The sequence below is a fragment of the Dreissena polymorpha genome, chromosome 1, assembly GCF_020536995.1.
Source record: "Dreissena polymorpha isolate Duluth1 chromosome 1, UMN_Dpol_1.0, whole genome shotgun sequence".
NCBI lineage: Eukaryota > Metazoa > Mollusca > Bivalvia > Myida > Dreissenidae > Dreissena > Dreissena polymorpha.
The window spans coordinates 160,631,611-160,644,754 of record NC_068355.1 but is presented as its reverse complement, the minus strand read 5'-3'; the positions used below and the strand labels follow the sequence as shown (position 1 = coordinate 160,644,754).

The 13,144-nt window shown below is 42.8% G+C and overlaps 2 protein-coding genes across 2 annotated transcripts in view; one reads left to right on the top strand and one right to left on the bottom strand.

The window, feature by feature from the left end:
• The window catches only part of LOC127858487 (uncharacterized), a 418,400-nt gene extending 410,622 nt beyond the window's left edge, over positions 1–7,778 (top strand). The window contains exon 2 of the mRNA XM_052395674.1: positions 7,521–7,778. Within this exon, the coding sequence (XP_052251634.1) occupies positions 7,521–7,753 (233 nt within the window). The 3' untranslated portion in view covers positions 7,754–7,778. The remainder of the gene's footprint in view (positions 1–7,520) is intronic.
• A 3,414-nt stretch (positions 7,779–11,192) lies between these two features.
• On the bottom strand, positions 11,193–12,602 carry LOC127862512 (uncharacterized). Its single transcript, XM_052401704.1, has one exon. The coding sequence runs from the start codon at positions 12,600–12,602 to the stop codon at positions 11,193–11,195; it is 1,410 nt and encodes a 469-aa protein (XP_052257664.1).
• Between the last annotated feature and the right edge of the window lie 542 nt (positions 12,603–13,144).

The following is a 13,144-nucleotide window of genomic DNA, read 5'->3' as shown; positions in this document are numbered from 1 at the left end:
CACCACAAGCTATGTATGACCAGTACGACAACTCGAGTGGAACAGTGGCAATCTGCTCGCTGCAGTTACCCCATTCCCGGTCACCACAAGCTATGTATGATCAGTACGACAACTCGAGTGGAACAGTGGCAATCTGCTCGCTGCAGTTACCCCATTCACGGTCACCACAAGCTATGTATGACCAGTACGACAACTCGAATGGGACAGTGGCAATCTGCTCGCTGCAGTTACCCCATTCCCGGTCACCACAAGCTATGTATGACCAGTACGACAACTCGAGTGGGACAGTGGCAATCTGCTCGCTGCAGTTACCCCATTCCCGTCACCACAAGCTATGTATGACCAGTACGACAACTCGAATGGGACAGTGGCAATCTGCTCGCTGCAGTTACCCCATTCACGGTCACTACAAGCTATGTATGACCAGTACGACAACTCGAATGGGACAGTGGCAATCTGCTCGCTGCAGTTACCATATTCACGGTCACCACAAGCTATGTATGACCAGTACGACAACTCGAGTGGGACAGTGGCAATCTGCTCGCTGCAGTTACCCCATTCACGGTCACCACAAGCTATGTATGACCAGTACGACAACTCGAGTGGAACAGTGGCAATCTGCTCGCTGCAGTTACCCCATTCCCGGTCACCACAAGCTATGTATGATCAGTACGACAACTCGAGTGGAACAGTGGCAATCTGCTCGCTGCAGTTACCCCATTCACGGTCACCACAAGCTATGTATGACCAGTACGACAACTCGAATGGGACAGTGGCAATCTGCTCGCTGCAGTTACCCCATTCCCGGTCAACACAAGCTATGTATGACCAGTACGACAACTCGAATGGGACAGTGGCAATCTGCTCGCTGCAGTTACCATATTCACGGTCACCACAAGCTATGTATGACCAGTACGACAACTCGAGTGGGACAGTGGCAATCTGCTCGCTGCAGTTACCCCATTCACGGTCACCACAAGCTATGTATGACCAGTACGACAACTCGAGTGGAACAGTGGCAATCTGCTCGCTGCAGTTACCCCATTCCCGGTCACCACAAGCTATGTATGATCAGTACGACAACTCGAGTGGAACAGTGGCAATCTGCTCGCTGCAGTTACCCCATTCACGGTCACCACAAGCTATGTATGACCAGTACGACAACTCGAGTGGAACAGTGGCAATCTGCTCGCTGCAGTTACCCTATTCCCGGTCACCACAAGCTATGTATGATCAGTACGACAACTCGAGTGGAACAGTGGCAATCTGCTCGCTGCAGTTACCCCATTCACGGTCACCACAAGCTATGTATGACCAGTACGACAACTCGAATGGGACAGTGGCAATCTGCTCGCTGCAGTTACCCCATTCCCGGTCACCACAAGCTATGTATGACCAGTACGACAACTCGAATGGGACAGTGGCAATCTGCTCGCTGCAGTTACCCCATTCCCGGTCACCACAAGCTATGTATGACCAGTACGACAACTCGAGTGGGACAGTGGCAATCTGCTCGCTGCAGTTACCCCATTCCCGGTCACCACAAGCTATGTATGACCAGTACGACAACTCGAATGGGACAGTGGCAATCTGCTCGCTGCAGTTACCCCATTCACGGTCACCACAAGCTATGTATGACCAGTACGACAACTCGAGTGGGACAGTGGCAATCTGCTCGCTGCAGTAACCCCATTCCCGGTCACCACAAGCTATGTATGACCAGTACGACAACTCGAATGGGACAGTGGCAATCTGCTCGCTGCAGTTACCCCATTCCCGGTCACCACAAGCTATGTATGACCAGTACGACAACTCGAGTGGAACAGTGGCAATCTGTTCGCTGCTGCAGTTACCCCATTCACGGTCACCACAAGCTATGTATGACCAGTACGACAACTCGAGTGGGACAGTGGCAATCTGCTCGCTGCAGTTACCCCATTCACGGTCACCACAAGCTATGAAACCCATCAGACGTTCAATCTTTCCAGATCTGGGAGGTAAAGCAGTGGCAACGATCTTTCTTAATTAAAAAAGTAGTGTTAATTTCTTCAAAAATTGTAAATCGAGAATAAAAAACAAGATGATAAACTTACAATTATTATTTTCAAACATCATCGCGTTTAAGATTGGGACGAGTTGTGTGATAATATAGTTTTTTTTGTCGGTTGTTTAACTAGATTTTTTGCCGTTTTAAACATCACATCAGTTAAACGCATGGTACCACTGGACCACAATAAGCATGTGCAGAAACATAGTGATAAGACTGAATAACAAAAGCTGGGCTTCCGTTAAGCAGGTTTCCGGCGACATCACGGCGAACCAATGACCGCCAAACCGTCAGCGCATTTCTTATCGCTATGCTGAACCTGCTAATGCTCGATTTGTCATTGTCGGCTCGGGTACTACTTACATATACCCGGGTTCTCTTAAGTATACTTACATGTACCCCGTGTACGGTAAATATACTTAAACTTATCTGGGAAATTTAACGCTTAATCGGTCGTTGTCGGCTATTTTTTTAAAATTAATTATATTCACATTTATGTCAATTTTCTGTAAAATGGCCTCTATATTATCGACACTCATACTCAATAAACATGTTGAAGCAGTATTTTTTTTAAAAGAGAAGTTCGTTTAAGATAATCGGTAGCGCGTTTTACGACATCGGATTTTTGGCGGGAATACAACTCTGGTACAGTCTAATATCGACCGGGTACGACTAAGTATATTTACCGTACCCGGGGTTGTAAGTATACTTAAGAGTACCCGGGATACATGTTAGTAGTAACCGAGCCGGCAAGACCAATCGAGCGTAATTAACGAACAACGGGAATTTGATGAAATTCGATAATACAGACAACGTCTTGTTATTTGAATGAAGAATAACAAAGTTACTGTCCGGACTAGCTGTTTAATGTGACATTTGACCACTAGGTGTGACCATGACCTTAAACCACTTTTATTCGCTGTATATATATATATATAGTGGTCATCTGTGGTCCTTTATTTTGATATTGCATGATGATCGATAACGTAGCAGTCCGGATAAACTTTTTTTTATTACCGAACAGTTACCGTTGACTGCTTAGTGTGAACATGACATTTGATGTAGAGAAACATATCATTATGTCACACGCAACGCGAACATTTGTGGTAAGTTATTTTTTAATTTTAGGATTAAGGACAAGTTTCAGTCCATAAAAGCTCGGACGCACGCATGCACACACATTCGACCTTTGTGACTACTATATCAAGGTTTCAACCAGCGGGCTCCATAAATATCAGCTTGTACCTCTTTGATCGAAGTTTTTTTGCTTACTATTTCACGTAATTGTATGCATGTCAATAGTAAAGATTTATAGCTATCTACTGCAAACATTGTATTATTAAAAAAGTACAATACTATCGTTTCGGTTAGAATCTATTTTATGGAATATGGTTTATAAGCAAACCATTTCAGTCAAATTAATATTCAATAAATAATTATTGCTATGTTCCAAGCCGTGAAAAAAGAAATACAATAAAGTCGCTGCTAATTCAGAGAGGCAAATGAAATATCATAAGGGGATTTTCTGATATATTTTTAAACAATATTTGTTAGTACACTGTTATGTTTCTCTGTTTTATAATTTATCAACAAATTAAACATGCAATGCACAGAAAATCTTGATCCAGCAAAGTTGACATATTGTTTGCTGGCGTACGTGTCGGAATATTGGATCGACTCTTAAATGTTTACGTTCCCTTTTGTGAAATTACTTAGCGATATTAACAATCCTAAAATACATTGATGTGAAGATTTCCCTTCGCCTTCTTGACATAGGCAACCAACTGGTGTTACTGAAATACGTTCGTACGCTGTTTGATATGATCGGACAACAATTCCAATGAACATGGCATGGTTGAAAAACGGGTCCTATGAATATTTGTTATAACGATATTGTATACATAACCGGACAATAATTGCTTCATACATTATATGCACTGTGTTTGACATGTGCGGAAACAATAGTATATAAGTAATTCCTACGCTATTTTTGATTGGCAAAGATATTTTTTTTCCTTTGTATTCATCCGCTTCATTTTACGTGTGTGGAAAAAAAAGAATGCAAACCTAGGAAATATTGTGCAGTTTCTGCTCAATTTTAAAAATCGTAATTTTAGCATAGTGAACGCTATAGGGATGTATCTCTCCAGTATAGTTTAACTACATAGAATTAAAAAAAAATTCTGCTCGTATGTAATATTGCGTACCCAAACAAACTTCAGACATGGATATTTGCTACAAGTTCTTTTATATTTCGATAAGCGAATAATTTGCATTTATACATTTATGCAATAACAATGAAAAGCTTCAAATGAATACCGGCGATCTCGCAAACTGAGCGACCCTATTTGACAAAGTTCGCGTCATTCCATTAGCACATTACATGCGTTCGTCATTGCTGTGATAATGAACACAACAAAACCATCAAAGAACATCATTAGCGACTTTGTCAGAGATCTTTTCGATGACGTTTTACAGTTTTAAAAATAAATTCTACAAAACAGGAGGTTCGCAGAAAATATGACTGGACGGTATCAATGGCTGTCCGGTTAGCGCAGTGGTTAGTACACACGCTTCTCACCAAGGTAGCGCAGTGGTTAGTACACACGCTTCATACCAAGGTAGCGCAGTGGTTAGTACACACGCTTCTCACCAAGGTAGCGCAGTGGTTAGTACACACGCTTCTCACCAAGGTAGCGCAGTGGTTAGTACACACGCTTCTCACCAAGGTAGCGCAGTGGTTAGTACACACGCTTCTCACCAAGGTAGCGCAGTGGTTAGTACACACGCTTGTCACCAAGGTAGCGCAGTGGTTAGTACACACGCTTCATACCAAGGTAGCGCAGTGGTTAGTACACACGCTTCTCACCAAGGTAGCGCAGTGGTTAGTACACACGCTTCATACCAAGGTAGCGCAGTGGTTAGTACACACGCTTGTCACCAAGGTAGCGCAGTGGTTAGTACACACGCTTCTCACCAAGGTAGCGCAGTGGTTAGTACACACGCTTCTCACCAAGGTAGCGCAGTGGTTAGTACACACGCTTCATACCAAAGTAGCGCAGTGGTTAGTACACACGCTTCTCACCAAGGTAGCGCAGTGGTTAGTACACACGCTTCTCACCAAGGTAGCGCAGTGGTTAGTACACACGCTTGTCACCAAGGTAGCGCAGTGGTTAGTACACACGCTTGTCACCAAGGTAGCGCAGTGGTTAGTACACACGCTTCTCACCAAGGTAGCGCAGTGGTTAGTACACACGCTTCATACCAAGGTAGCGCAGTGGTTAGTACACACGCTTGTCACCAAGGTAGCGCAGTGGTTAGTACACACGCTTCTCACCAAGGTAGCGCAGTGGTTAGTACACACGCTTCTCACCAAGGTAGCGCAGTGGTTAGTACACACGCTTCATACCAAGGTAGCGCAGTGGTTAGTACACACGCTTCTCACCAAGGTAGCGCAGTGGTTAGTACACACGCTTGTCACCAAGGTAGCGCAGTGGTTAGTACACACGCTTCTCACCAAGGTAGCGCAGTGGTTAGTACACACGCTTGTCACCAAGGTAGCGCAGTGGTTAGTACACACGCTTCTCACCAAGGTGACCCGGCGGTCGTCCACGTTCTCGTAAGCACGTGCGTTTTTTTGGTGGTCACCATACTGTAAAGGTGATGTTTCCTCCGGGAACTCGGGTTTTCCTCTAAAACCAAAATACCAAGCCTAAATTTTTACTCCTTTAGTAATAACACGAGGTTGCTGGAAACTGCAGCTGTAATTTAAAATTCGTCCGATCTTTCGTGAGTTTGGTAAATTAATTTGCTCAGGCACAGATCGGGTGCACAAGTAATGCAGACTCATACAGATCGAATAACACACGTACTCTTGCAATATCATATTAGGGTCGGTTCAAGGAGGGTCTTTGATCTCTCTTTGGGTTATTCGAATCAATGTAGTGGACCTCCTTTTTATTCATATTTTAAAGATATATAATCTTTAAAATAATAGTCATATCGAAAGATATAAAATGTACATTTAAATGACTATTGATAAATGAAAGATTTGAAGTAATAATAAAACTTAACACCTTCGTGTTTTTTTAAAAATAATAACCGCATTTGGTGTTTATTGTCATTATCGCTAATAATATGAGTCGCGTTCTGAGAAAACTGGGCATAATGCATGTGCGTAAAGTGTCGTCCCAGATTAGCCTGTGCAGTCCGCACGGGCTAATCAGGGACGACACTTTCCGCTTTTATGACATTTTTCGTTTAAATGAAGTCTCGTCTCAGCAAAAATTAAATTGAGGCGGAAAGTGTCGTCCCTGATTGGCCTATGCGGACGACACTTAACACACGTGCATTATATTCATTTTTCTCAGAACGCGACTCAAATGCAGACTGGCAAGTCTATGTCATGATTGTTTAATTGAATGCTCTAAGTTGGGATTTAGTTACATCAATCAAAAAATTGGTTAAAAAAAATAAACCCAGCGTTTGTTGGTGTTAAATTTATGCTTATTGTTTTTTGTTTTCATGAAGGCTTTAATGTAATGTATAGGCTTAAATACATTCATGGTTACATTCATGATTTCAAGGCAAAACGAATTATATATATATATATATATATATATATATATATATATATATATATATATATATATATATATATATATATATATATATATATATATATATATATATATATATAATTTTTTTGCCGAAGCTTTCGACCTCACGGTCTTCATCAGCGGCCATTTTTTTATTTTCAGATGTACATACCGACCATATGGCATCAACGTGCAAGAATAAACGTTAATAAAAGGGCGCGTTAATAACGTTGACGCCGGAAATGCAGCACGTCATTTCCGTTCATAATAAAACATCTGAAAATAAAAAATGGCCGCTGATGAAGACCGTGAGGTCGAAAGCTTCGGCAAATAATAAATACAGCGTTTTTATTTAAATAATACAAGGCTAATAAAGACTTTGTTATATATATATATAATCTGAAGAATACGCTCTGAAAGAACTTCTTAACAACGATGAAATTGTCATTCGGCCTGCTGATAAAGGTTCTGGCATAGTCGTAATGGATAGCACAGATTACATAAAAAAAATAAAAGGTGAAATTTCCGATAGCGACACATATGCGGAAGTTACCGACGACAAAACAAAATCAGTGCAAAACAAGGTAAAAAAGGTGGTAGACAACCTGTACAAAAGAGGTTCATAGACAGTGATCTCCGACAATACATGACAGGGAACGATGGCACTTCCGGTAAGCTTCAAGGAAACCCGAAGTTACATAAGCCAGAAATGCCGTTACGCATCATTTTAAATGGTAGAAGCCACCCGACAGAGAAAATGGCGGACATTGTTGAGGACCAGTTGCGAAGCCATGTGACGTCACTTCCGTCGTTTGCAAGAGACACTATGGACTTCTTAAACAAAATACAAAAATTAAAACAACCTCTTCCGTAAGGTACGCTTATATTCTGTTTAGATGTGAAGGCCCTGTATCCAAGTGTCCCGAGAGTTGAGGCCCGTGCTGCTGCTATAGACGCTTTAAACAGGCGAACGGACCCGGAAATTCCTACAGAGGACGTCATCGTGATGATGGACACTGTGTTGGAGAACAACACCTTCTCATTCAACGACGAACACTTTATACAGACAGAAGGGACGGCTATTGTCTCACGCCTCGGGCTGAACTAGGCATCAACCTACATGGGTGCTTGGGAAGAGGAACTGTTCCGGCGGTCAGAAAAGCAACCACTTGCATACTTCCGATTTGTGGATGATGTGTGGGGCTTATGGACGCATGGTATCGAGGCACTTAAAACTTTCCACACACAAGGAAATGGAATCAACCCTCGCATTAAACTCGAGCTCCGCTATTCTTCAGAAAAACTAGAGTTCCTGGACACGGTGACATCAATACGGAACGGGCGCCTTCAAACCGACCTATATACTAAGCCTACCGATAAACACCTGTACCTACACAGGGATTCTTCGCACCCGGAGTCTACAAAAAAAGCAATACCATATGGTCTGGGTGTGCGTGCGAATCTGTTCAGAGGAGGTTGCCTACCGGAAGCACATACAGGCGGTGAAAACACAGCTCGTGAACCGTGGAAATGACGCGGCGTTTGTGGAGACCGAATTGATAAAGGTCGACAATAAAAAGAGAGAGGACTTTTTACGCGAAAAGACAAACTCGGAGCATAATACAAGGATTCCGCTGGTGATAACGTTTTCGCGCGCACTACCCAACATCGGCCGTATCATCCGTAGACACCTACACACGCTGCACACGTCTGATAGAATGAAGGAAGTGTTCTCTGAGCCCCCATTAGTAGCCTTCAGACGGGATTGCAAACTGCAAGACATCCTAGTGCACAAAAAACACAATAGGATGTTCTTCCGAAAACCCAATATTAGCGGGTCCTGTGGGGCGCAGAGATGCGCCATTTGCCCGTACACAGATCCTAGCGGCAGGAAGTACAGCGTCAGAAACAATGTTGATCGAAAATCATCCTATGTTGTGTACGCGGTCAACTGTCGTCGCTGTCGCAGGTTCGTGTATGTGGGAGAGACCGGCGGAACTCTGTACCAGCGACATCTATTGAATCTGTCACGTATTCGCACACAGCACAGTGACCCGGTAGCTGAACATTTCTACCCCGACGGACATTCCATGGACGATTTCCAAATAATGGGACTCGAAAAACTCAGCGGGTCGGACGAGTACCGCAAAACCATGGAGCAATTGTGGAAGTCAAAACTAAGGACATACCGTCCATATGGCATCAACGTTCAAGAATAAACGTAAATAAAAGGGCGCGTAAACAACGTTGACGCCGGAAATGCACGACGTCATTTCCGTTTATAATAAAACATCTGAAAATAAAAAATGGTCGCTGATGAAGACCGTGAGGTCGAAAGCTTCGGCAAAAAATAAATACAGCGTTTTTGTTTAAATACAACAAGGCTAATAGAGACTTTTATATATATATATATATATATATATATATATATATATATATATATATATATATATATATATATATATATATATATATATACAGTGGAACCCCTCTAAACCGGACATCCCCGGGACCGAGAGGAAATTCCGGTTTAGAGAGGATTCCGGTTTAGAGGGGTCATTGAATATTTTACTTTCAGAAGGTCAATTACATAGTCTAATTTGGGGAAAAACACTTTCAGCAAATTGTAGTAGTTTATTTACATAAAACATTCATTCATACTTCATCACATTATAACAATACATGTCACTTAATCTGTTGTTTCAAAAGCACAACATAAACCAAACAGTGCACCCTGAAAAACAAACAATGGTATATGTATGCATTTGTTAGTTTAATTTAGTTCCTTTTTACACTGAAAAACATGTCAAGAACGACCTGTTTTTTCAAACATCTACCACGCATAATAGTCTTCTCCACCTTGTTTATCATAGCCTGAATGGCTTCCTACATCAAAAACACACTAAAGAACTCTTTGTTTGTTATCAGTAATTGTATTACACACATTAATACTGATTATAGTGGTGTCACTGCATCAGTCACCAACATCATCAGCCAGGATCCACCCATCAACAAGTGTTTCGACCCTTTAATCCTGGTACACTCCCCGGGTGGTGGGTCCGCAGTGGTGATCAGCCCACTACGTGTTGGTGACTGGCTTCCAGCTCCTCTCATCTCTTCAAGACCATAGCCAACTGGATGCCCTTTCAGCTGATTGTTCTAGTCTGCCCACAGTAGTCCTTCTCTCATGGCCGTTGAGTCCCATGGCGCCCAACATCTTCCATAGTGAATTGGCTGGGAAACCCCTTGCTCCTATTTCAACAGAGAACAGCCAGGTTCTCCATCCTTGTTGTCTGCATTGGTCCATGAGATCAGAGTACTTGGTTTTCTTCCTTTCATAGGCTTCTTCACACCTTGTTTCCCATGGGATTGTCAATTCAATCATCACCAGGTGCTTTGCAGTGTTGGACCAGATGACAATGTCGGGTCTGAGATTGGTTTGTACTACCTCCGGAAAGACAAGCTTTTTCTGTAGGTCAACAGCCATATTTCAATTGTCAGCTTCGTCAAGTACTGAAGATGTTGTTCTTTTGCCTTCAGGTGATGACTGGCCTTCCCTGACAAAGTGGATGGTTTTTGGCTGTGGCTGTTTTCTCTTCTTCATTCGCTGTCTTTCAAGAATGTCTGCCATATCTCGAAGCACTTGGTCATGACGCCATCTATATCTGCCTTGCGTGAGTGCTGTGCTGCATGCCGATAGTATGTGCTCCATGCTTCCAGTTCTGTTACACAGTTGACATGATGGGCTGTCTTGTATTCCCCATCTGTGTAGGTTAGCTGGTGAGGGTAGCAGATCATATACCGACCTCAGTAAGAAGCTGATTCGCAAAGGCTCATACTTCCAGATCTGGTCCCATGTCATCTTCCTTGGTGTGGTGTCCCATTTTGTCCATGCTCCCTGTGAACCCATGGCTACTGCTCTAGATCTTCTCTCGTCTTCTTCCATCTTCCGCACTTCATCTACTACCATTTTTCTTTTTTCCCCACTGGCTGCTTGGCTCCATCTAGGACATGTTGAGATTCCAAGACCTTGGCGCCCGCTAGTGGTTGTTCCAACAATGTCTTTATGCCTAAGTCTACTTTCTGCCTGGGTCACTGCCTGGCTGGCTGACCACTTTCTCCCTGTTCTTGTCTCTATGCCAGCTTTCCTGATCTTATCATCTCGGGATTCTTTCAGAGTTACCACCAGCCGTGCCTTTGATGCCTTGAACTCCTCCACTAATGATGAGAGCGGGAGTTGTAACTGATTGGATCTTCCATAAAGACCTATGTTTGTAAAGCATGTTGGTACCCCTAACCATCTTCGAAGATGCCTGCTTATGGTTCTTTCTAGGCCCTCCACTGTTGATGTTGCTATCTCATACAGCATAAGGGGCCACATCAGGCGAGGTAGTAGTCAGTGTTGAAACAACCATGCCTTGAATTTTCCTGGTAGCTAAGACCTGTCTGTTTGTTTCAACCCTTCATTTAGCTGGCCTTTGATGCGCTTTACATTATTTGTATCGTTGAGGCTGGCATCATACCACTTGCCCAGGCACTTGATTGGACTATCCATGATAGATGTCTTCTCCCTGTACCTGGAGGTTGAACTTCTTGGTTGACTGGCCTTTCTTGATGATAAGGCTTCTGGATTTCTTTGGCTTGAATTTCATTCTTGCCCAAGATGTTGTACTCTCAAGAGCTGAGAGGACCCATCTAGCCTGCACATGTGTCTGGGTTGTTATAGTCAAGTCATCCATGAAGCTCCTGTTGCTTGGTAGGTAGATCCCTGACGCAGTTTTTGGTCCACGGGTTTCCTTCTTGGCAGCATTCAGGATGAGATTCATGCCCATGACAAATAGGACAACGGAAACGGTGCAGCCAGTAATGATTCCCTTCTCAAGCCTCTGCCACTCTGTTATCTTCTCTCTCACTGAGAAGCGCAGCTGAATGTTGTCTAGGTACCCAAGGACAATCTTCTGTACATGTGCTGGTATGTGATAGTGATCCAGCGCTCTTCGTATTAGCTGGTGTGGTATGGAGCCGTATGCATTTGCTAGGTCTAGCCATACTACTGTCAAATCCTGTTGGTTAACTTTCGCTTCACGTATCAGCTGGCTTAAAGCGCTTGTGTGCTCTACACAACCAGAAAATCCAGGCACACCTCCTTTTTGGATTGAAGTATCCACATATTTGTTAGCAGTAAGGTATGTGGTCAGTCTTCTAGCGAGAACAGCAAAGAAGATCTTGCCTTCCACATTTAAAAGTGATATTGTCCTGAACTGGCTAATGTTGTGCGAGTTTGTTTCCTTAGGAACAAATAGGCCTTCCGCTTTCTGCCAGCACTCGGGTACCTGTCCTTTTCTCCATACCACCTTAATTAGGCGCCAAAGGCGACGAAGCAGTCTTGGGCACATCTTGTAGACCTTATATGGTATTCCATTAGGTCCTGGGGCAGAGACAGCTCTAGCTTTCTTCACTACATCTTTCACCTCAGCCAGGGTGGGTTCTTTACTGTCAAGTGCTATAGTTGGAGCTGGTTCAGGCATGATGTGTGCACATGGGCCCAAAGGGTCATCTCTTCTGGTGTCAGACTGTGTATCCCTCAGGTGGGTCTGTATCTCCTCCATTGAGCTGTTGAGGATGCCTGATTTCTCCTTGTCTAGCAACTTTTTGGAGAACTTGTATGGATTGGCTATAAATGCAGTCCTTTGTTGTGCTCTCTTTCGTCTGTTCTTTCTTGCTGTCTCTGCTTTTCTGAGTTCCCTCAATTGCTTTCTCTGCAAGTCTCGTAGCTCTTGCAATCCAAGTTTCTCCTCGTCTTTGGCATTTCTATATGCCTTTCTCAGTTTCTTAAGCTCTTGTCTAATGGCCTGTATCTGCCTCTCTCTCCTGTTGGGTTGACTTGACGGTTTGGAATGTTTCGGTACATAGACTCCATATCGTTCTTTGCCAACCGTGTAAATTAGGCTTGTCATGGCCACTAGTTTTCTCTCAACTGCCCCTTGTAGAGTTGCTTCCAGGATTAAATCTAGTTCTCTCTCTCTATATATATATTGAAACGAAAGAATATGAATGTTTTTTTAATAGTTTAATGTGGTTAATACTTAGGCATTATTTTCATAATTTCAATTTTCATCAATATATAGAGAATATTTATGTGTTTTGGATAAAGATCAAGTTTTATCATGCGAGGCTTAAAACCGATGTAGCGCGAGGCTCGTCGAGCATTTTGTTTTTCCATAGTTGACAAAAATATATTCTCCAATTTTTGGAAAAACCCAAATCTGATCTTAAAGGGATCTTTTCACGGTTTGGTAAATTGACAAAATTCAAAAAAGTTGTTTCAGATTCGCAAATTTTCGTTTAAGTTATGATATTTGTGAGGAAACAGTATTTCTGAACATTTACCATAGTCCAATATAGCCATTATATGTATCTTTTGACGATTTAAAAAACTAAAAATTATAAAGCGTTGCAACGCGAAACGATTAAAAAATTTGGAGAGTTCTGTTATTGT

What these genes read in the sequence shown, in the direction of transcription:
- LOC127862512 (XM_052401704.1), bottom strand. Translation starts at nt 12,602, where the DNA reads ATGACAAGCCTAATTTACACGGTTGGCAAAGAACGATATGGAGTCTAT.